This window comes from Meriones unguiculatus, chromosome 4, assembly GCF_030254825.1.
Source record: "Meriones unguiculatus strain TT.TT164.6M chromosome 4, Bangor_MerUng_6.1, whole genome shotgun sequence".
NCBI classification, from domain to species: Eukaryota; Metazoa; Chordata; class Mammalia; order Rodentia; family Muridae; genus Meriones; species Meriones unguiculatus.
In genome coordinates this window covers 111,087,409-111,112,163 of record NC_083352.1, presented here as the reverse complement: position 1 = coordinate 111,112,163, position 24,755 = coordinate 111,087,409, and the positions used below count along the sequence as shown (strand labels likewise).

Below are 24,755 nucleotides of genomic sequence, written 5' to 3'. Positions count from 1 at the left end.
CACACTTCGTCTGTACCGCAAAAATGTCATGAGGCTTACAGGCCAGTCCCCTCTGCCTCATCATGGCTGTGGCCTTCACTTTCATTTACTGATGATTCTTGTGGTTCCAGCCTTCTTGTTGTTTGAGACTCAGCCTTGTCCCGCACCTCCTTCTGGTTTATGACCCCAAAGGGGCTGTGCCCGTGTTTGTCCTACTTCCTCCCCTAAGCTTTCTGAAGTCTCCGCTTGTTAAAAACCCAGAGACCCATCCTATAACACTGCATCCCCCTGCTGCACACAGCAAGGGACCTCTGCAGACTGCTATCACCCCAGGGTGTCCCAGTGTGTGCTTCCTTTACATTTTGGAATTTTTGAAATGTGGATAGACCCATTTCTGGCTCTCATGGTCTAGTTAAAGACAAAACAAAACACCGAAACCTCTATTACATTTTTCCAGATCTCACGGTAAATGAGGTCCCTGCAGAAGCTCAGGGTTCAACAATGAATATATGAGCCAGTTTCTATCAGGGTCCTGATACCTGGGAGGTGGCAACTATTGTCTTCATTTTGCATCAGGGGAAACTGAGGAACAGGACATGTTTATGTTTACCAAGTGAGGCTTGCATTGAGATGTAAAGGGCAGATCTGCCTTGAGTGGGGTGTATAGTCTTCAGGAAAGGCATGAAAAAGCTTCAAAAGTGAGGAAAAGAAAGACAGTTGTCCACGGTTACAGCACACATCATAAGGTGTAGAACCAGCTTGGGGTGTTCAAGCCATGTGAGTCATTCCCAAGAGCGTGTTAGCAGAATTCTGTAGGTCCCACCTCACAAGGTCCCACCTCACAAGGTCCCACAAAAAATCCACACCAGCTACCGGGAAGCCATGTGCTCACTCACCCAGAAACTTGTGGAATCCAGACCCTCCAGGTTGTGGGACTCTTTGGGGGCTTCTGCTCTAATCCACTGGAGGGGCCTGAGGCCTTTCAGGGTAAGTGTTTGCATCCACAAAGACTCATGCCAACCCCCCCGTCAGGGCCTGGGACACCTGTCCACATGGTCCTGCTGGTTGGAAGGGGTGAAACTGGCATCTAGAACATTCCAAGGGCAGATCCTGGCTGTGTAGAGTGAGTCCCTGGGGCACAGGCCCCAGGACTTCAGAGCACAGCTCTCAAGGATGAAGCACCTTTGAATAATATTAAGATTTGAGAAATAGTCTTTCCACCTCTCTTGAGCACTGTAACTCTGAAAGGAGAAAAGCCATTCCAAGGAGGAAGGCAGCTAGAAAGTCCTGGAACTTTCTGGATTATATGTTTTTGGGCTTGATGATGAAAAGTACTTCTCTCCTCCGGTAATTTTTGTTGGATGCTCAAACAGAAAGTCCCTATCCTTCATCCCACTGTTTCCAAATGAGTTCAAGTACTCAGGGACTTTCTAAAATATGGCCTAAGGCTGAGTCATAAATCTGTTCCTGTCCATGACCCAAAAAGAGAACCAGAAGGCAGTTTGCAGCAGAGCCTGGATGAAGAGGTTAGGGGAGATCTGAGCTGACCTTGTGGCTCTGTCACACGGGCAAGCCTTCCTGTGCATACGACACAGGGCAGCAAGATCCTCCCGAGCTGATACTCTACGTACACAAACAAAACCCTTCTTTGCTCTCTGGGCCTGGCTCCTAAGGCAGCTCTCACCCTCCCAGAGAAGCAGACACATCCAAGTTCAAGTTGCTCTCAACTGTTTATTGGTAAGCGGTCATCATACAAGCCGTATAAAAATACTTTACATATAGCAAAAATAAACTACAAGAAACTGGAGATTAAAATTGTTTTGCATAGGAATGCGGTATATTCCAACTCCTCAAACAGTCAGGATTTCCCTAAACCCCAGCCTTCGGGCCAAGCTGGTGTGACCTCCCAGAACCTGGAGGACAGTGAGACTCCCTGTGTGGGCTGAGAAGTGACAGGGGAATGGGTTCTCTGCTGCCTGGGATGCTGCTGTAGTATGTTCTGGCCAACCAGAAGGCAACAGCATCATCTGTACCCTGACCATCTAAAGCCTGAGAGGGCAGGGCAGTTTATTCCCATCTGCCCCAGGGCTGCATAGAGACAGCGTTAACCCTTTGACTCCAGTTCCCAGGATCCCACCGTGATGTCAGAGAAGCCTGCTCTTGCCCATCACTAGTTAGCTGTAAACAAACTGGATTAAGACAATGATGGTGGCTATATGTCAAGGCACGGGTAAGCTGGTCGTAGGTGGAGGCGATGTGACCTTACTTGAGCAGCTGGCCTGACTGCAGGAAAGTCCCTCACTCTGCAGCTGTCTGGTTTAGGTCCATGAATTGATGCCCAACCTGGGAGACACGGTGGTGAGGGTGTAGCGGGTTCTCCAGCGCTGCCCTTCCAGCAGAGTTTGGGAATGCTTAGCCTAGCTTGGCCACTCTTTTCTGGGGCTCCAAATGAAGACAGTTGTGAAGTAGCACTCCTCCCTTCCCCCCCCCCCACACCATGGTCTGTCAACGCTGAGCACTGAGGTGCAATTCAGCCTCCCTCAGGTTCTGCGTGACAATTTAGACACCTTGGCTTCTGACCTCCCTAGGATGGCCGGGGACGGTGACTAACAGGATGGCCAGACTATACCACATGTGAACAAGCTGTCTCGGGTCTTGGGAGGAAGCAGCTCACTTTGCCCATGGCTACAATGTGCTGAAAGAAAAGTGGCCGTTCTTTGGAAGCTGCACACCGCTGTCCTGGGAGGACTCCACAAGGCTCTGTCAGTGTCCGCCTGCCTGTGGGATCTCATCCATGAGAAGACAGGGTTCTGTGGCTTTAGGTCAAAACCACCAACTAACCCCTTCATGTACAAGTCTCAGGGGCAACCCTGGCTTGAGGCTGAAGGAGCCAGCATCCTTCTTAAGCAAGAACAAGATACTCTCCTCCTACGAAGTCCCCTTCCCTCCTGTTCTAAGGTCCTGACAGGACCCAAGGCGAGTCTTTGGATTTGTTTTCTGGAATGAAAAAAACATTCAAGAGTACACCGTTTCTCTTACAGAAAATGAAGATATGATGTTAGAAGAAAAAAAAAAGACCCTTAAGAAGACACCTGACCATTTATAAATATGTTCTAGCTCCATCAGGGGTGAGATATTTTGAGGGCAGATAAAAAACATGAAAATACACGTAAGAAAAGAAAGTTTAATACCATACTAATCCGGGTGGATGTACGGACTTTGCAGAGCAAGTACCACATTCAGCAACATGGAACTAACTGTCAGAGTGCCACCCTAATGTCACCATGGATTTGGCAAGGACACACTTCCGCTTCCACCCTTCCGACCCACATTCGGCATACCCGTCTTCACTACTCGGGATCTTTGTCCTTATTCTGCATCTTCCCATTCTGGAAATGGTTTCTAACAACCACCCCTGCTGCAGGTTCCTCCTGTAGTCTGTAACTGACCACACTTTCTTGATAGCTGTCTGCTACTCACACACTTTCTCAGGCCTATTTGTCTGGAAACAAACGTTGCTTTCTTTCCTTGGTTATTTGGGATGCAGGTTTCTTAGGCTAGCCAACTAAGACAGTGCAAGGGGAAGAGCAGCGTGTATACACACGCACACGCAGGTACCGGAGTCTGAGCTACCGGGAACCTCTTTGCTGACATGGTTAGAAGATGAATGGGAAATGAGTTAGCCCTTTCTCACCCCGTGGACAATGCCGCCGAACTACTCACTACAATTACAGGAAGGCACTTGGGTAAAACATTGAGAGATCTGAGGAAGGGCCCGATTCCCTCATGTGCAAAAATTGGCTCCCAGCCAGGGCAAGTGTGAACTGATCACTCACCAAACCCTCATCACCCTTCCCCAGAGAAGCCGGCACCATTCCAGTTAGAAACTTCTGTCGGTCAAGGGCCAGCAGAAAGGCTTTCTTGTTTAGAATCACAGAGGCTTTAGCGCTCAACTTCTTGTGCACATTCTGGGTTCAAAAGAGAATTCTGCTTAGGTCTGTGCTTGGGGTGCGTGGAGGGAAAGCCCAGGCTGCTGTGAGGGGAAGGAAAGACTAGATCTTGACCACGGAGCCACACTGTTCATGCTCAGGCTGAGCCCTGTTTGCAGAGCCAGCCGTGGCTGTCCCAGCTCCCGGGAAGATTTCTTTTGGGATGGCCTTGAGAAGAAAGCCAGGATGTTAAGAAACCCACCGTGGTATTTAGCCACTGTGGCGCTTCCAGGTCCCCTGCCTAGGACACAGAGCTGAGAAAGTCACTTTACGTGCCTTGCCCAACAGGGACATCTGTGGTGAAGGCAAAACAGAAAGTGATCTTGCTGGAAGAGCTCTGTTGGAAGAAGAAGAAGAAAAAAAACAAAAACAAAAACAAAACCTGCACCAGGGGAGGAAGACTGTGAAGGAGGACTGTGGTGTTCCTGAAGCAGGGAGAAAGAATTCCTCTGGACACACAACCTGGCCCAACAGGGTTTGCTCACGGTAATGTTATGTCGGGACTGATGGGCCTGAGTTACGCGAAGCTCGTGCGCCAGCGCTTTAGAGTCTGTGGAGGCTTTAAATGAATCCAGGTAAACAGAACCAAAGGGGGGGCCGAAGCCAGCGCTTTCCTGCTTTGAGATTAGGGCAAAGGGACATGTAAGCCCTTTTGTTCTGTTTGGTAGCAGTCATGACAAACACCTGCCGGTTCTATTGGTGGCTTTAGCTCCTTAACAGTCAATGCAAGGACAGGGTAGGGTCTCCCAGCTCCTGCTGGAGGAGGTGGAGAGAGGAGCATGGGCTGGATCCCACCCCCAACCCCCCCAGAAGTCTGCTGCAGGCGGGTTAGGGAGTAGCCAGGAAGAGGGCTCAGCTCACAGCCACCTCGTTGGCTCTTTGAAGCAGAGAAAAAGCTCTAGCAGACATGTCCATGTGTTATAACTTAAGGCGGAGAAGCTGGAGCAGGTGGTCCTCGCAGGGCAAGGCAGTTTGGCTTTGGAAAGAGAAAATTCAAAATAAAGCTTTGCTGTGGCCCAGCTGGGGCATAGATGACGATCCAGTTTCAGCTCCTACAGAGACAGACCTGGGATTCTCCAGCCAGAAGCTGGACTCTGGGGCCGTGTCCTTTTGGCCGCTCTGTCTAAAGACACTTTCAGAAGGAGAGGAGCCATGTCTGTGGGGCTGGGGCTCTATCACAGTTCTCCAGCCTTGTCTGAAGGTTCAGCATCTGAGCCTTCAGGTCTGAGGCTCAGCATCCTGGTGAGTTGAGAACGGGGCTTTGGTCAGCAGGCAGTTGCTTTCTCATCCAGTCACCATGGACATCAGCCAAGATGCACTTTGGGAGGCAGCAGGTTCCTATACAAACAGCCCATGCGCTGCACCTACACACAGTGTTCAGTCAGAGACGGCAGGAGGGGACAGAAGGGGTCCAGAGTGGAAGGCGTCTTACGAGAATGTCTGTTCCTAGGTCTGATTTCGGGAAGGAGGTCCTGAAAACTCCTTCCTGATGATTTCATTAACTAGAAAAGGGAGAGAATTAAAAAAAAGAAAATACACGTGAGATGACACCCAAACGAGGCATCTGGTTAGAGGCTGCTTTCTGCACCCTTATAACGATCATTTAACCATTTCCACATAAACTGCCTACCCACGCAGCGACTATCACTGCCCACCCCAATTCCCCACAGCTGACTGCTCGTGTGGTAACGTGTTTAGCCCTCTCCTTTTCCGTCCTTCATGTTCCTAAGCCACTGTGTGTCTATCACAGTGGGTCTGCCTCTGTGAGTACCATGTTCTTAAAGCACCTGGCATGTGAGCCTGTCACAGCTGATGAAAAAACCCCTAACACCCCCAAATTCAGGGCCCTTACAAAGACAGCAGGTGGCAGAAAGGGTCCACAGTCGTAGCTAAGTAAGTGGCTACCCACTTAAATAAAACCTCAGTTTGAAAAACAAACAAAAAACCCTCAGCTTTTGTATCAGTACAACCAGGGCCACCCCCCCCCCCCCCACACACACACTTAAGGATTGTGCATCAAGGCTCCAGCAGTGGAGGGGTCCTCAGAAGGGCCTGGGATCCGGTCTCCTTCCCTGGTCAGTATGTGGTTCCATCAGGAACTGTGGGCATGGTGCCAACCCCTGGTATGGAGAAGCTATCTAGCCTGTGCCAGCTGGGCGGCTCATCTGAAGGGTGAATTACTGGAATGGGGTCGGGAGGTCCTAATACAGAGGATCTGGCCACAGCCTTCCCGTAGCACCCCCCAGAGGTCAACCGCTCTCATCACCAGCACACACAGGAGGCTGCAGAGCCTGTCCCCCAAAGCAACTGTACGTCTTCCGTGGCATTCTGTCGACTGAACCCAGGGTGGAGAGGATATTTCCTCCCACAGCCTCCTTCGTTTCTCGTGTGGGTCGTTTTCTGACTGTTAGAGATGGAAATGAGGCTGCCAGAGACCAGACCTTCCTCATTCCAGGTTCTGTGGGGTCTGAGGTGCCCTCTCCTGGGAGGCAGCTGCCTTGATGAGTCTGTGGCCCCCAGGTCATCAGGGGTGGGCCTGAGTACAGCTTTAAAGGACAGGCTAGTCCAGGTTTGTCTCTGAGCCAAACTGGCTGTGTGCCTCGACAGGTCTGTGCCTTGGGCTCCCTATTCCTAAAGTGGGAATCAGTATTGCATTCCTTTTTAGGATCGTTCTGTTTTCTCTTTTACATTTAACTCCTGTGCTGGGAGTGAGGTAAAGGATGTGTCACAGCATGCAAATAGAGGTCAGAGGACAACCTGCTGAAGTCCGTTCTTTCCTTCCACCATTCGGGTCTCAAAGACAGATCAGGTCATCAGACCTGGCAGCAAGTACCTTTACCCACTGAGCCATCTTACTGGCTGTTTTTGCTTTTAATTATTTTTTTCTGAGATGGGCTCTTGGCATGTAGTCTAGTCACTCATGATGTAGACTCTGTTGGCCCTGGACTGATGGGCCATCAATCCTCCTGCCTCTGTCTCCCGAGTGCTGGGCTTATAGGCATGCAGCTGTAAGAGCTAGTCTGAGGATGCTGACTGTGGGCGTGGATAACAGCCTGGTGCATGGCATTTGACAGTGGTCATGGTCAGAAGCACTCTGCTGTACCCTCAACACTTTGCACGAGAAGGCTGGGCTCCACTCGGCATTCCTTAGGTACATGCTGGAGTCAGAGTTGGGGTCGGAGGACCACTGAACTGACTGTGAGCCTAGCTTTACTGAGCTAACCATATATGCCTCAGTCTCTCACCCTATAAACTGGGCCAAAAATATTACTATTTCCTAGTGCTGTGTGCATGGATACATCAAGTCAACGGCCACAATGCCCAGGATAGAATAGGTGTGGGCTTGCAGAACGCTAGATGTGTCGGACTAGAGGTATCAGGTATGTTCAAGAATGGGACCTTACAACCTGAGGGTAACCAACACTTCCAGGATGTTAAATGGCCTCAGGGGCTGGGCTACAGGGGCAGGTACTGTAGCACCGTGGTCCAGGTACCAGCTCACTCCTTGGGGCCCAAAATGGGAATCTGAATGAAGGATGCCAATGCCAGCACTGCCAGGGCCCAGTGAGCTGGCAGCCCTCTGGGGATGGAATGGAAGCCAAATGCAGAAAGCAGGGACTGGGCAGCTTCTGTGAAGTTTCTCAAAGTCGGGATCCCAGTGGCCTTGTTTGCTTGGCCTCTGGAGTGAGAGCTGTCCACCCCTGGTGAAAACTTCCCATAGCCCAGGTTTGCTAACAATAGCAGATTGGTCTCACTTCGGGCACCGAAGGGTCAGCTCTCTCTGAGGAAGCAGGGCTGGATGACCTCTCACCAGGTCAGAGAGAGGTGGTGATGCCTTCTCTTGGGGTGTTCTGTGTCCTACCAGCTGAGAGCCACCTTCCAACCACACTCAGCCAGGGAGTGACTCCCACCTCAGACCATCACACTGCAGGCCGCTGGGTGAGGCTGACAGAAGGTTGAACCACCTCCAGCAACCTCTTTGGTGTAGTGGCTTTTCTTTCTAAAATCCTGCGTGTATCCCTGGCTGCAGGAGAGAAGGTTCTAGAACACGTACCAACCTGACGATGGCAACTGCATTGTATTGTGCCAGGCTAAAAACCTGGGCTCCGCATTCTGAGGGATCTGATCCACCTCTTCATCCAGGTGTCCCTTTGTAGGGACAGCTGCTACCCTTTGAATGGAGTCCATAATGCCCACCGTGACTTTATCTCCCACTTCCACACACCCCCCTTAGGAAGAAGCATCCGACCCAGCCCTGTCACCACCTTCTTCCTCTGCCTTCTGTCCACCTTCCTCACTCTCTCCTTCATGATGAAATTCTCCTGTATCCAAATCTCCTGCTTTCCAGAGTCCCCCTCAGGCTCCTGCAATCTGTCCCCATGCAACCTCACTTCCCACCACTCTCCTTCCATCCCTCCAGTTTGTGCCACCAGCAAACCTCTGGACATCCGTGATGAGGCTGGTGCCACCCCTGCCTCGTTTAAGGTTTATATCTTCTGCCCATGCCCTCCACAGCTCGGACCTAGGCTCCTTACAGCCGTGTCTGCTTGCCCTCCTGTAGCCTCCCTTCCTGCCATCTTGCTACTGCTGAGTGCGCTCCTGTGCCTGGCTATCTCCTGCACCCTAGGACATAGGAGGTACCCAGTAATGGCACAAGCATGAAGAGCTTCGAAAGGGCTAGACCCTTCAGGGTCCCTTGTTAGAGTTAGGTTTGGCCCCCAAGGGTAACTTAGAGGTCTGATTCCCCTTTTATTCATCCCATAAATCCTCCGAATATCTCCCCTCTGCCAGCGTCTTTCCCACCTCACCTTGGGCCATAAGTCCCCACACAGCCCCACCCGCTGAAAATACTTAACTTCCTATTCTGGCTCCAATACTACCTATTTCTGCCCTCACCCCCCAGCCCCCACCCCAGAAATCAGCGTGGAATCCATAAGTCTCACAGACTGTGCCATGTACCCACATACCCAGCTGGTGTGGTTTGGGATGGCTATTACTGGCCTGGACATTTTATCTACAAGATAAACTGTGCAGGTTCTCTGAGGATGGTGGGACTATTTAATTCTCCCCCTCAGCCTCTGCAACACAATTACACTGGCAGTCTTTTGCTGTAGCAGGCCAAGATTTGAATCCGGGGCCCACTGTATCAACTCAATCTGCAGCCTTCATAATGGCTGGCCAAAAAAAATGGTTGTATGGGTTCAGTTTTTGTTTCTGGAGTCCCAGATTCCTCGCTGTATTTTGTGCAGAAAGAGCCCGGGGAGCTTCTGAGTTAGTGGTCTACCCAAAGCACCGCATGCTAAGAACAGGACAGGGTAAGGGACAGCCCGCCACAGCACTGCTAGCCACACTGGGGAGAGGACTGAGGATGGGTGTGCCTCTGACTTCACTATGACTTTAAACCTGACCTATAAGGCTGCCACCAAGAAAGATGGACAGACTTTAAGAGCACCAAAATCGCTGCATCTTTCAGTAACATTGAGAGTCATTCATATACAAAGAGGCTCTACAGCTCTAAGAACATGAATCAATAAAAATAGCTACAAACGCATTGAAAGGGCCATGCCAGGGCCCAGCAGACACTTTGGTAAAGGACTAGGTCTGTTTTCAGGATTGGTGGATGCAGGGGCCTTTCTCAACTATTGAGACGACCAGAGGCAAATCAAAAACCATGTGTGTAAAACAGGGTGGGGGCCGAATCGGCCCTCACCACCATGGTTCGTCAGAGGTAAAAGACTTTTCTTCACGAACTTCAGGGTTCATTAGTCTGAGGAAGCCAGAGCCCCAGCTAGCAGTACTTAAGAGCTAGCCTGGCTGGGTTGAGTGGTAAAGCAGGCAGCGGTTCTCAGCCTGCCTAACGCTGCGACCCTTTAATACAGATCCTCACGCTGTGCTGACACCCAAACCTCATTGGTTTTCTACCATCAGACCAAACAGTAGCCAAACAGGAAGAGGCCTGGAGTGTACCCCTGGCTCCTCTGCTGTAGCCAGGTCGGAAGGACATCACCTCTGCTAACACAGGACAATCTCCTGGGGAAATCTCCACTAGAGACAAGGAACATCTCTGGGCCTGGAGCCCTGGGCCTACCCGGTCACCCACAACCCAGAGATGTTATTCTGAGGACGTAGTTACGGGTCTTACTTTCTGAAGGACTGTCTTTGCCTCTTTTCTCAGCCCCCTATGGGCTCTGGATACCTAAGAGCACTAGAGAATTTTCTAGAACATAGCTAGGCCCTCCAATACAGGCTTAGCGAAAAGGACAAAAATCACACAATAGGTCAAGGACCAGATGACTGCTGGGGGGAGAGGAAGTTCCTGGCTTGAGAACGAGAAGCACCATGCACCCTTGAGGGCCTAGCAAGGGGCTTCACTCTCAAAATCTCTGCTTTTCATCAGCCTGAGTCCTGGGCCGTAGTGGATGCTTGGCTGGGACAGTGAATACTCTTGACTACAGTGGCTTTGAATCCCTATAGTTGGATGGGATGCACACCTGGCCTTCCCTGGACGGGTTTGTTGTAGTGTTGGGATGCCTTTATCCCTTGTCTTCAGGGAAGTGGGAGTCTGAGCTGCCAGCTTACTTGTGGACGTGGCTTTTTATTCACTGCTTTTTGAGACAGTTTCTCTGTGTAGCTTTGGTAGACCTCAACTCACTCTGTGGACCAGGCTGGTCTCGAACTCAGAGTCTGCCTACCCCTGCCTCCTGCGTGCTGGGATCAAAGGCGTGCACCACCACTGCCCACCTTACTCCCTGTTGGTACTGGGATCTGGGTGTGACTCTGCCAAGCACATCTGGACCTTGCCCGAGAGGTAAAGGGGCTGCTCTCACTGACAAAAAGAAGTGGGAAATGGCCACGGCCCAGTACCCCAATAGTCGGCATGCCAACAGTGCCAACTGACCCATTGGCCCAGAGAGCTCAGTGGTGCCAGCTGCAAAATTAGGCTGACCACACAGCAAGGGCACAAGAAAGTCAAGCCAACTTTGTCCTTAACCCATGGGGATTATATTGTCAAAGAGCCCCCCAAGCTTGCCCCAGCCAGTCTGATTCAGCCACCTGACCCTCCTCTGCAGCCCCAGAGGCCAGAGTCAGTGAAGTCGGATGGAGAGAGGTGGAAAGCCAAGCGAGGGCATTGTGTGTACTCTGGGAAAGCCACACTCTTACTCCTGGTCTCGGGTCAGGTCACATTAGCAATGACTTAAAGGCCAAACCCCCGGGCCATGGTTAAGATGAAACACTTCCTGACTGGCTTCCTGGGGCTTCTACCTAATTCCGCACTCCCGAAGGAGAGCGAGAGTGCACAGCATTGTCTTAGAGCAACTGGCCCTGAAGGCCACTCCTGTAGGGTGCTGGATGCCCCAGGACAGCATGCAAACCCTTGTGTCCACCCCACCTCACAGACTGAGGCTGTCCAGCCCTCGAGAGTGGGAGTGAGGACAGCTGGCCAATGAGAAGAGAGGATCTTGGGGGTTGGCGCATTCTCTCTGACTTAACCATGAACTTGAGATAAGCAAACACAGCTGGAGACCCCAGGGAGAAGTAGAAGAATCCGTTACCTTTCACTTTGATTTCTCGGATCAAAGACCAGTCACTCGGTCTCATAATATGTTTTGTATCCAGCTAAGGTGTGTGTCTATCAGCTCTGAAAAAGACGTGCAAAACCATTTTTGAGAAGAAAAGGAAAAGTTACCTTTGAACTCTATCATGCTTCCAGTTTCTTTCCAGCTACACAACCCGGGACAGAACCTCACCCCTGGACTGGAGTTTCAGGCCGAATCTGTAGTATCTTAACTTCTGGGCCTGGACGAACCCAGCGGCTGAGGTCAGTACCCTGAGACAAGGAGCGTTATGCAAAGAGGGGGTGGTCTCTGCCGCAAACACATCAGTGAGATGCGGGGTTGTGCGTGTCTGTAAGCAACACCGAAGGCCTTCTGCCTGTTGCTGTGGCCCGTCACGGGGATACAACAGAGTTGGCTTTCCCTAGAGCCTAAAGAAAAGGAATCCCAGGAGGGACCCTTCTACTGTGACATCGTTATCCCAGAAGTCAACGTGCATTCCTAAGAAGTTCCCCAAAGGTACCCTCTTCAAAGCCTCTCCTCTTTCCCTTCAGAGCAACGAAGCTACCCAGAGAGAATGAGTCGCGTTACTGCCCTTTAAACCTGTCTGTGGCTGTTGTCTCTCCTCTTGGAGTGAGCTTCCTGCCGCTCAAGCTTTCAGAGCCTGTGTCCCCGCCGGAGGGTGCACATAGGCCTGAGCCCCCTTTGATGCAAAGAAGTGTGGGTCTCTGAGGTCTTTTGTTTCTGAGAGGTAGGGGACCCCACGAAATGGAATCCACTCTCAAAGAGACTCGGGACTCATCCAAGGTGGAGGGGTGTGGTGGTGGTGGTGGGGTTCTTTTAGGCATTTACAAGCCAGGCCTGAACTTCCAACTGAGGTGAGGTTGATTCCCGGCTGACCTGGGACTACGGGTTCATGTTGTCATTTGCTCTCACAGTACAGTCAGTGATGTGGGGACCCTGTCTTTCCCAGTCTCTCTTGAGACACAGGTGGCTGCTATCCAGCGTTCCAGGAACATGAGGCCCCAAGGCAGCCCTGGCTGGCTTTCCCTGTCTGCAGCTCCTCCAAGATCCAGACCAGGTGTTAGCAGGCCATTCCTTCTGGTATTAGACATAACCTTCCTGACGATGGCCACATTAAGGGTTTTAAGCCATTACATTTTTTAAAGCACATTAAGTTTTAAACCAGCATTCCCCAACCTGCATAGTTAAGGTAACTACTGTATAGCTCAAAATTTACATGGCTCAAAGCAGTTTCTGGACCTTCTAACTGCCTCCACGGACTCAAAAGCTGGCACCTCTCCAAAAATCCCCTCATTCCCAATATACTCTGTTTCCGTTTCAGTTTACTTTTTTTGTTGTTTTTGTTTTCCAAGATAGGGTTGTACCCTAGGCTGGCTTCCAGCATGTCGCTAAGGATGACCTTGGACTTGTGATCTGCCTGCGGCAAGATTACAGGCATGTACCAGCATGTCTAGTATATGTGGTGCCAAACCCAGAGCTTGCTAGGCAAGCACACAGCCAGCTGAGCGACACTGCCAGCCTTGTTCCCACTGTGGGACAGACAGACGGCTTAGGTTCCTCTCCAGGCAAATGCTTCGAGGTCTGCCCTGGAACAGAGACTAGCTCCCTTTACCTAGGCCTAGCCTCTAGATCAGGTCCCTGCCTGTCAGCAGGGTGACCCCCGCACCCCCTCACGCTATTGTTTCTAGAAAAGTGGATCAGAAATGTCACACGGCTAAGGGTTTCAGAGTGTCCCCATAACGCCAAGCTAAGCAGCCCTGTTACACACGTGGGTTCAAGGTCAGAGCACTAAGCCTCTTGGTGCTGTGCTTGGGAGGTCCTGCCTGCCCTGCCTCTGGACTCAAAAACTGGTACCAAAGAAGGGGAGCCTGTACCTCAAAAAGGCAGTGCCCCTCACTGAGGTTTGTGTGAACCTGGTGAGGCTTCCTGTTAGTAATAAGGTTTCTCAGCTGCTCTTGGTGGAAGCCAGAGGCGTGAAGCCAACGGCAGGGCCTCTCTCAGTCTGGTGCTCACAGCCCAGCTTGGGTCTTTGACTCCAACTACCCATCCCTCTGTGCTGGTGAAGCCCCAGCTGCAACCTCTTACCTGGCTCTGGTTCCTGTGGGGTTTGAGCCAACTCCACCCTGCAGAGGCAGAAAACCCTTTCACTCCACACTCCTCTTCTGAACTGGGGGAGCCTGTCAGCCAGAAACCAGCCCTGAGGACTCCCATTTAGGGTTCCCCAAATTTGAAAGACCTTCAGGATGCCCTGAGTTAAGGGTGCTGACTACCTCTGGAAGTTTCTGGAATGAAAGCAGGGTAGCAGTCCAGTTCTCATAGGGTCTCTCAGAAAGCCTCAGTTTCCCGAGTTGGGCAATACTCCTGTGGCATGAGCTGTGCTTAGTAATGCTATCTGGGCCTTCTACTGAAGAGGAGATGAGGGTCTAGAACCCTCTGATGGCTAAGACTACCATTCTATCTCCCTTCGTGTTCCAAAAGGAAGCAGGCTCCGCAGACCTCTCCATGAAGGTTCTGGCCAGTTCTTGGGAATATGGAGATGAAGATCAAGAGGCATTGTATAAGAGCTCCATGCTACTGCCCCACCCTCCTCAGATCCCCAAAGCCATCAGACTCACTGCCCAGTCTTGGGGCCTCCTACAAGGAAGCCTGACAGGACACTTCACTTTACCCATGAGCACTGTGCTCTAGACGGTAAAGAAGTGGTTTGTTTAAGCCACACTGATTACCGAGAATGCACAAGGAGTCACCAAGCGTCCTGACTCCTGGGGCCACAGGCGCCATATGAGTACAAGCCTCAGCATGTTGTGGAGCGGAGACACAGGGAAGCAGAACCAGAACCTGCTCCCAGGACCTTCAGATGTCTGCACATTGACCTGAAACCTGGGGAGAAACACCAGGAAGTGCACCCTCTCCGTCAAGACCTGGGCTGCGCTTGCCCCTCAGCAGGCTTCTGTCCTCCAGCTCAGCAGAATGTCTCCCAAGCCACCCCTTTCCTGTCAATCAAGGGACCGCACAGCTGCTTCTGCAGCCAGCACAGCATAAGGCCGCTGATGCAGGAGCAGCCTGTCGGCTGCTGCTTCTTCCCGCCAGCTCGCCGTGGTCCACCCCAGACCCTTCAAAAACGCAGGCTGTAAAGCAAGCACTGCCACAGCTCCACCACCCTGACAGCGGGGGCTGATGCAAGAGGCTGGGTGCTGTGAGCCGGAGCTCAGGAAACAGCCATCCAAACCCACAGAGCAGCTATGACCACAAACGAGAGGAAGAGACGGCTAATTGTTTTGGGAAGCCATGATTCTCGTTGGGGTTGAAAGGCTTAGTCAAAGTCCGAGTTACAACTTCTGAGATTGTATGTTTGTGTGAGGTGGGATTCAGGCCAGGCAAGGGCAGCTCAGGCCTCCTGCTGGAGTAGCAGGTGGGAACGGAGGCAGTAAGGCTTCCCCCACAGCCCCTGTCCTCACATCCCAGGCCACACAGTGACCTGCTCCCCCATCCCATTCTGTGGATGAGATCCCCAGCTCCTGACCCAGCGTCAAGAGCCCTTACTACCCTATATCAGGTGACTGAGTGGTTTTTGACCTGCCCGTAAATCCACCTTCTAGATAGTTCTATGTCCTGTCACAAGTGCCACCACTTTGTCACAGCAGAGTCCCCTACACATGTATATTGGAGTCTGTTATCACACAGGGTGCTCTACACACCCACCCAGGGGCAAGCCCGTGCCCTGCTCACAGACACCTGCTCCGTATTCTGGGCATTTAAAGTCTTCCCTTTACCACGGACCACCCCAGGCCCATGTGCCTTCCTCCTACACTCCAGATTCATTACCTGCCTGGAAAGCGGCCCCACTGGCCCAGCTCTGGCTGCTACTTATGCCTCAGAGGCTGCCTGGAGCGAAGAGCGTGGCATGAGTAGGTGTCTTCAGACATAGCCTTCGCCCTTGATTCTTCCACTCTGTCCAACCCTCCTCCTGACTGCTTGCTACGAACGCTCTCTGATCCCCAAGTTTGCGCTGTGAGCTGTAAACCCTTGTGCGATGGTGTTTGCAGATGGGGCCCTCCAGTCCGAGGGCGAAGCTAAGGGACTGAGAGCTTTCCCAGCATGCCCAAGGCCTCACAAAATATAAGATGAGGAAACATAGCCTTCCCAAGAGAGACGCCAGGAGCAGTCTGTATATCTCACTCATAGATGCAGCAGGAAGGCTTATGTGTAAACCAAGCAGGACTCCAATACAGAGCCTGTCCAGGCTACCCTGACTGGGAGAAGATGGGAGTGGGTGAGATCTTGTTACACAGCCTGACTGACTGCTACGCTGAGCCACGCTCACTGGCAGGCTTCAGGACCACAGGGCTAGCCTGTGGCAGGCTTCACCCAAAGAGGAGACACTGCTCTCACCTCCGCCCTGCCTGGGTGCATCCTTGCCAGTCTTTCTCTGTGCCCAGCGTCCTCGTCGGCCTCCAGCTCTCTCCAGCCTTACTCCACAGCCTACTCGGCCATTACAGCCCCAGGAAGGGCAGGCTGAAGGGAGTAACTGCTCCGGACAGGCCACATGAAGAGGGCTTGTAACTCAAGCATCACAGGGAGACACCGTTCATAGCCAGGCTGCTGGGGTCCAAAATCTGCCACATCCTTTCCTGGGACTGCTTGGTGCCACCTCTGTGTAGGTGACAAGAGCCGTTCCTAACTTCAGGTTTTGGAAGGCACTGGTGGTGGCTAAGACCCAGCCAACATGCTGTTACAGTCATGGAGGGATAAGAGCCCATTTCCACAGCCTCAAACCTCAATTTGCCCATCTGTAATACGGGAACCAGTACCGAAGATGGCCGGCTCTTGGCCTGTATCCATCCTATATCCACACAGTTCCCCTCCCTGCTTCTAAGCATTGTCCCCTTGGGAGTATCTGTATCTTCAGAGTAGGAGGGTCAGAAGTACAAGTCACATCCTGCCCCTGCAAGCCTTCCCTGCCCCCACAGAGCACCCGCTGCCTCAGGCTGACCACGTGTGGAAGAGAATTCTGAGTCACCCACTGCTGCAAACCTGAGGCCCCGGGAAGTTAGCCCCAGCAGCCAGAGCACCCAGACAACTTACTTGCAAGGCCTCAGGGCTTCTGAGAAAAATGCCTTGTTCCAAACTGTCCCCTGCTCTCGGGATGAGTAAACACAGCAGTTCTGAGGCTCTGATTTCAAGTGAGAGGCAGAGGTGCTAGCCAGGCAACAGCATGCTCTGGGTGGAGGTGAGCAGAGCACTTTGCACCCAACCCCAAGGTGGTAAAGGAACCACCTACCTTCAGCAGTGCCCCAGAGAGGGGGGGGGTGGAGTTCAGTATGCAAGATCTGAGCTACACCGGGTGATGCTGTGAGGCCCAATCCCAGCATCCTCACCTCTGGCCTAGCCAGGCTCACCTGGCACCTCAGAGCCCTGTCAAGGGGCCTGAGGAGGAGCAGGCCTGTGTGTCTGGGATGCTCAGGAGATGAGTGATTGACCAGTCACTCTCAGCTTTGGCCTATCTAGAGATAGACACACAGGTCTTATGCAGGCCTCAAACTTGGGTATATGCTAGTTCCATCTGAGACATGTTAGCAGGAACCAGCGTGCACAGACATCTGGCTTTAAATGGCTCAGAGCAAGCCCCTGGGCACATGGCCAGTAACATAGGCTGCCGAGATAGGTCCTGTTTCTCTGCGTGTGTGTGGGAGGTCAGAGGTAAACCTCTGGTATTGCTCCTCAGCGCCTGTCTGTCTGGAGTATTTCCTGGTCATAAGGCAAAGGGCAGTGTGCCCTGAGCTTTGGGCCTCGCTGTTCACCTGCTGGCAAGATCTTTTCCTTAGTGGTGCTAAAGAGTACATGATCTATGGTTGACCTAATACTTGGCATAGTCCTGGGGCCCTGAGATCTGCCATCATGGATGGACACACAGACAGCAGACGGAAGACAGCCAGCTGGTTCCAGCACCCACAAGAGGTCTAACAAGACGCTGCAGCTCCCATGATGTTCCATGTCTCATACCCTATAAACAGTTACAGTATGTTGTCACAGGTATAGCACTGTTAGACAGAAACTGACCTAGGTGACAAGGCCCAAGGAGAGCCCTGCCCTGGTGTGAGGAAGCCACTGACAGGCCCTCCAGGCCACAGGACCGTGGGGAAGATTGGATATCCGGGCAGAGGAGACTATGAGTGATTAACTCAGAAAACCACGGCCCTGCATGCCAAAGCCAAGCAGAACTGTGCAGGGTGATTCCCGGGCTGGGCCCAGAAGGTGGTACAGTAGAGTCTCTCAATGCTGTAAGGGGAGAAGGCCCAACCACTGGCCTCATCCTTGAACTCAAGACCATTGGTGGGTTGTAAAAGCACAGCCTGAGGTCCAACAGTGTTGATCCTGTAGGACAGAGTAGGGCCCTGCATGCCTTTCAAGATCTGGGTGACACCTACTGCCAGTTGGAGAGGATTGACCAGACTCACATTAACTTTTCAGAAATAAGCTAAAGAGAACCAAAGACACTGTTTACCACAGACCATTTAAATAAATGGAAAGGTGTGAGGCTGGAGAGATGGCCCAGTGGTTAAGAGCGCCTACTGCTCTTCCGGAAAACCCAAGTTTGGTTCCCAGTACTCACTTTAGGCAGCTCATAACCTTTAAGTCCACATCCAGGGATTCTGACACCCTCTTCTGGCTCCTGTGGGAACCTGCACGAATGTGCATATACCCACATATATCCAGGTAAGTAATAAAGACATGGAAAGGGGTAAGGGTGGGCACCGTGACCGGGGAGAACAGTGAGTGACTTGAGCTAGCGACGTAAGCACATCAACTTGCGGACCACATAACCAAGCAACTCCGCAGGCAGACCTCACATGAGAAATAATCCTGGGCAGACATGCTAGGAGGTAACAGCAAGGAGAAAGCACCACCTGGGAACCGGAGCAGGATGGGTAAGCAAGGTGAAATAGAAGGCTGAAAAAGAAACGGGGAAGAATCGCAGCAACAAGCAAGCCACAGTCGCCTAAGGTGGAAAGCAGAAGCAAATTCCAGGAACCTTCATAGAAAGGCTGCTTTCCAGGAGAGTTCTCAGGCCTGAAAACCAAGCAAACTGTCCGGACCACTGAACAGAAACAAAAGGAAACCGCAAGCATGGAATTCAGAGCACCATCCCTGTGGAGGGAGTGAGGGTGTGTTTATGAGAACACGCTGAGTTCAGGCACTATGCTTCCTAGAAGCCCAGCAGCTGCCTCTTGGATAAGGCAGCCTAGACCCCGTCATGGCTGAATCGGAGCCAGCTGCTCACTGATACCGCCACACACAGACCCTTCTGTGAGGGTCAAAGCCCAAACTACGGATCACTAAACAGCACAAGTACCTTTTAAGGAATGTGAGATGTCACAGAGAGAGGGCAGGGCACGGCTACATAGAAAGACACCAAGCTGACCAGACTCACGTTACATGCTACACTGACTAACAAACTGTAAAACATATATACTCAAGTATTCATAGAAATGTTACTATAATCTATAATGAACATTTACAGAGCAATTGAAACTATGAGCACTGTACTTTATGTCATTAAAAATTTATCATTTTTAAGAATGACTGGTAAAAGTAGGGAGTTTTTTTGTTTTTGTTTTTAATCATTTTTTGTTTTGTTTTGTTTTGTTTTGTTTTTGGAGACTGGGTCAGGTAGCCCAGGCTAGCCTTTGACTAGCCAATGATGATGCTGAATTCATGATCTTTCTGCCTCCACCTCACCGGGGCTGGGATTACAGGAACCACGGCTTCCAGTACTCTGTCAACTGAGCCACGTCCCCATGCTGCTTTAGAGAGAATGACTGAGGGGGTCACAGCCGGCTGGTCTTCTTTAGGTCATCAGAGGGACTCTTGTTTAAATCTATTCCTGAAGAGTATCAATAGGTACTATGTGTTTTTGGCTCTTAAAGCATCTGTATTGTTAACATCGCTGATAAAACATGCACACTGTGGCCGGCACATAGGAGGACTCTTTCCAGCCTGAGGCCTCGGGCACACTGCTAAGCAGTGGAAGACAGGGTAGGAAATCCTTATTTAGCTCCAACTGGTGACAAGGACAAAAAAGATCCGCTCCAATCGGCCATTCAAACCTTAAAACATCAATTATGCTAAGGCCATGAGTTCATAACGGCTCCAAATAAGTCACGCACAAACAACCCTAACTGATCGCCAGGGAAGGATGTTAATAAACTGACCTATTATTTTTAAAATGGTAAAGAACAGGGAAGAATTGAGGCGTTCATCAGGCTTTCCCAGCTATCTGAATTCTCCCATTGTGGGCACAGGGGAGTTTCCCTTTATAGTTGTTTTCCAGTCCATGGGGGGGGGGGGCGGGGCAGAGGAAGGGATGGCTGAATGGGAACAGAGGGGCACCCAGCACTTTAACCAGCCACTTGGTGGAGGGAGGTGTTCCCTAGCAAGGGCTACTAACCTCCAAGGCCAAGAGGCCACCTGAAGCCACGCCCCTCCCAATGAGGAGGAACCACTTCCTGTGAGGCAGCCTTTTCAAATACTGGGAAGCCTGACTGTCACAGCCGTCCAAGGTCATTTTAACGTACAGGGCATCTGTGTCACATCTCTCCAAAGTCATGTTAATACACGGGACATCTATGTCACACCTATCCAACAGCAGACTAACATACAGGACCCCTCTCTCTCTCTCTCTCTCTCTCTCTCATCTATCTAAGCAGCCACTCTTTGGGGCTGATTCTAATGCAAACACAGGATAAAATTATGCAAGTAAACCAGGTGGGCTTGGAGATGGCTCAGCAGTAAAGTGCCTGCTATGCTAACAAGAGGACCCAGAATCCACTCGAAAAGTCTGGACCTGTTGGCATACACTGACAGTCCCAGTCCTGAGAAGGTTCGCTGGCCAGCCAGATCAGTTAGTTCTAGGCTCAGTAAGAGACCCTGCCTCGAAAAATAAGGCGACAAGTGAGAGAGAAGAGAAGATGTTGACCCTCTCACCTCCACAGACACACATGCCCATGTGTACACACACACACACACACACACACACACGCGCACACACACACGCGCACACAAAGAGGGTGGGAAGAGGGAGAGAGACTTTTAAACGTCTTACCCACTTAAGATGGTCCCCCAGGCATGAGGAGGAGGAAAGCAGGCTGACAGAGGCAGAGAGGGTTTTCCCAGGTCCCCATCTGTGCAGGTCCCACCTTAGGCAGCCACAGGGGTCAATGACCAAGGCCAGCCAAGCACAGCAGGACCAACAGACGGGTGATGCTAAGCAGCCAGACCACAGCCTTCCACCATGGTGGCGGTGGGTGGGAGCACAGGCGGGCAGGTGCTGGCTATAGGAGGATAGATGCCTGGGGCCTGCCTATGCCTTAATAGATTCCTGTTGGTTGCTGAGAGGCCATCAGCAAGTAGCCAGATCCTTGGTTTTTCTGAGGGACGCTGGAAGTCTATTTTTCTGTACAGTTCTCTGTTTCTGTAATGCTGGTATCTAATCTTTTCTTTTTCTTTTTTCTTAAATACTGTGTAAGTGGACCAAGCAAAATCTTCAGGCTAACTGCACCCAGGGAACACCAGCAGGCCACCCCTTTCCCACAGGCAAGAGCTGATGACAACTCAATCCACATGTTAGGAGGATGTGGAGAGACCTATTTACTCAGTTTGGGATCAATTCCTTTTTAGGTGCCCAATAAAGCTGAGAATTCAAAGACCTTATCAACTCCCAGCATCTGTCAGTACCATCCCTGAACACCTCACAGCATCCTGCCATCATCAGTTTATGCAATAGAACCCCCATTTTTCCATAATTTTGGAAAACACAGCAAGCAAGCAGGGAGTGTCCTTCCAGCTTCTCTGGGACAGCAGACTCAAAGGGCCACAGAAGAAACCCATTTGTAATTCACAGAAGGCCTGTTAGCCCAAAGTACCTGCATCTAATGGTCCTGCCATAGACCCAAGCTGGACGTCCCACACGGGCTGCAAGGTGACCCAGGGGCTGTCCGCTCTGCTCGCCTGCCCAGAGATCTAGTTGCAGAGCAGTGAAGGGGACGAAGCAGATGCCATCCCTTTTCGGCAGACTTTGCGGCTAAGGATGGGAGCAGACACCTCTCACGCCCAGCCCTGAGTGTCTTCCACTTTCCCTACAAACAGAATGGATGGACAAAGCAGGCCCGGCCTTTGCTTATAAACTGTCTCAACGGGACTGGATCCCCCGATCAATAAAAAATTAAAGAGGTGTCAAAAATGCCATGGGGAAGAGCCAAGTGGATGGTTTACTCATTCCCCAAGACCCAAGCCCTTCTCCAGGTGCTGAAACCAAGTCAAATGCACCCAGGGCAAGAAGCAAGCTCAGCAGGGTGGTACAGGGCAAAGCCCAAAGGCAAAACCCAAACAGCAGCTCTGTGGGAATGGAAGAAAAAAAAACTACAAGTTCTTCTCAAAAGAGGCATAGGATGGGGGTTAGTGCACCAACCCCCAAAAACAAAACCTCTGCCAGGTGTGCAAATTGTATTAACCGATGGGGATCAAATAGCAGAGAAAGTATAAAGGGAAGAGCTGGCTAGCTGCTGGCCAGTCAGCTCCTAGCCTTGAGCCACTAAGTCCCTTTTGGGGGGGATTTGCTTTTCTGTAGAGAAGTAGGCTACAGCCAGAGCCGATATTTGAGGGGAGTAAATAGATATTTACATATTACAAAACACACAGATTATGTTAGGTGTGGCCTGGGAGACACAGGCCCATCATGGTATACAGCACTGTATGCAGTGGCTTCCCAGTTTCCCCCAAAGTGGCTGTGGCGCTTGTCCTGACCCAAGTGAGGCGCCCAGCGGGTCCAGTGCATGGCTGTTCACTGAGGCAGCGAGGCAGCTGGGCCGTTCTGCCTCTGTCCTAACAAGAATTGAAGGATACAGAAAGGCCTCTGTGACATTTGCCAGATGCTGAGCTATCCATTCCTCTTGCCCAACTGACCACCTTTCCCCGACTTGTGACTGCAAGAAAGCAGCCTGTGAGGAGATGGCTATTCAACAGAGCTGTGACTCAGTGAAAGATGATAGCACGCATGGGAATGGCCATCATGGTTCTCCATGCTGGGCGTTCACGGAGGACCTTTTACTCTGGCAGGCAGGCTGGGAGGACAGCCCCTCTGGGAAAGGCTTACGGTGCTTTGGTGTCATTTGACCTCCCAAGGCCAGGGCCAGGGCCCATCCTCTGCAAACATCTGCCCCGCAGAATCCCAGAGACAGGTAGAGGCCATCCGAGGCTGGCAGCGGCCACTGGAAGGCGGCTTCATTATGTAAGCCAGCAGCACGGAGTACACAGAGAATGGGCTGGAGCGCCTAAGAGGCACAACAGTGGGCAGGAGGGGCAGGGTGGAGGGTCAAACCTGGTCCACTGCTGGGGAGAAGAGACATTCAGACCCACCACAGGCTCAGTTAAGTGATCCGCGAACAGTGACCCTTGCCAGTTCCGTGGGTTTGTCTGTGCACAGGTGGGGTTTTCCGAACTCTGGAGCTTTCTAAGGAGCCTTTGCTGAATTGACAAAAGGAAGGATTCAGGCTGAGTCAACCCCAAGGCTCTTCTTCAAAGCCCAGCGTCTCGCCTGATATCTGCATAGCCCAGAGTCTACTGGGATAATGACCGTGCTGCTGCTGCTATTTGGGGTGGGGCAGAGGGATCTGACAGTGTGACCAACTACTGTCCATGCTTGCAGATCCCTGTCAAAGGCTGGGGAGATGGCACAGGGGTAATGCATTGTCGTGCAACTGTAAAGACCTGAGTTCGAATCTCAAAAGCCCACATAAAAGCCAGGAGTGTGTGCCTGTGCTCCCAGCACCCCTACTGTGAGATGGAAGGTTGAGGCAGAAGAACTCCCAGGAGCTTGCAGGCAGGCTACACAGCTAAGAACAACAGACACCCTGTCTCCAATAAGGTGGAAGGTGATGAGGGACACCCAAGAATGCCCTCTGACCTATACACGCATGCACACACACACACACACACACACACACATACACACACAATACTGGGGAAGTTCCTATTTTTCCCTTTTACAATAATCTTGAGACTTGGAGGCCATTTTTCACCACAGAGGTGGGTACTAGGCACCCAAGCAGGAAGCCCAAACAGAACCTCTAGACCCAACAGGCTCCAAACGGAGACTGGACCCGTGAGCCAGAACCAGCCCTGCCTGCCTCGGGATTAATGTGTAGGACACCCTGTCCCCCACACTCATGTCAGCAAACGATCTCACAGTGCCTGTGCACAGGGAACGCGTGTCGCTCCTTCTGCGGAAGGTAAGAAATTTGGATCAGCATCTGTTCACAACCACACGCAGAATCCCTAGACAGATGTTCCCAAGGTGAATGACACTGTCCTCTGAGGCACCGGCGTTAATTCTTTACAAGGGGAGGGGTGAAAAAACACTTCACATATTCAGGTCCTCACACCTGGTAGAGGGTTGGGGTACATAGACACAGCCTGTTTGTGACGCCAGTATCCCATCCCTCAGTAGCTCAGAACACAACCTAAAAAGGAGAAAGGACCAGGGATGTAGCTCAGTGGTAGAGCACTTGCCTAGCGTGTAGAAGGGTCTGGGGTCAGGGCCAGAACCCACTCCCATCCATGAAACATTTGGTGAAGATCCATGCTGTGATTTTGAGGTAACCCTTTTGTGATACTACAAAACTGCTTTGGGGATGGGTGTTAATATAGTTCGATATTTAAATATAGATAGTAGAAAGTATTCCATTTTCATCTAGCTGATGTCTCCTGTTCATGCATTTCTTATGAAGAACACGGGCTGAAGCAGCTTCCAAACCGGTGTTCCCCACACCGATAGATGCTTGCTCACACGTGTTACACAGGGTAGGCTGTCCCCAGGTACCAGCCAGCACCAGACCACATCCTCTCTCCCCAGAAAGGAGAAGGACATCAAAGATGTCTGGGGAGTTGGGCCCCTGCTCCTTCTGCCCCCACAGGCCCCGTCCTGTGGCTAAGACCCAAGGGCACGCTTAAGCTCCAGGGGCTGTGGTGGACTTGGTGGTGAGCTGGCCTGATGACCCCAAACCACAGTTCAGCTGTGGCACCAACATGGCTCCCAGGAGGAGTCACCAACAATGAGAGTTACCGGCAACAGTCACTTCTGAGTCCCCCTTGAGCATTCCTCCCAAGCGCCTACACCTGGCACAGAGCCCACAGCCACCCTGCACTGACACTA

At 51.6% G+C, this 24,755-nt stretch overlaps 1 protein-coding gene across 7 annotated transcripts in view; it reads right to left on the bottom strand.

Annotated features, from left to right (window-relative positions):
* Window positions 1–1,690: 1,690 nt before the first annotated feature.
* Window positions 1,691–24,755, bottom strand: part of Nfatc2 (nuclear factor of activated T cells 2) — a 118,540-nt gene continuing 95,475 nt past the window's right edge. For 6 of the 7 annotated variants that reach the window (XM_060382783.1, XM_060382786.1, XM_060382785.1 and 3 more), the window contains exon 10: window positions 1,691–5,470. In XM_060382783.1, coding sequence (XP_060238766.1) covers window positions 5,415–5,470 — 56 coding nt within the window. In that variant the 3' untranslated portion in view covers window positions 1,691–5,414. Of the gene's footprint in view, window positions 5,471–11,521; window positions 11,608–24,755 lie in introns of all 7 variants that reach the window. The other variant, XM_021634840.2, reaches the window with a different exon arrangement.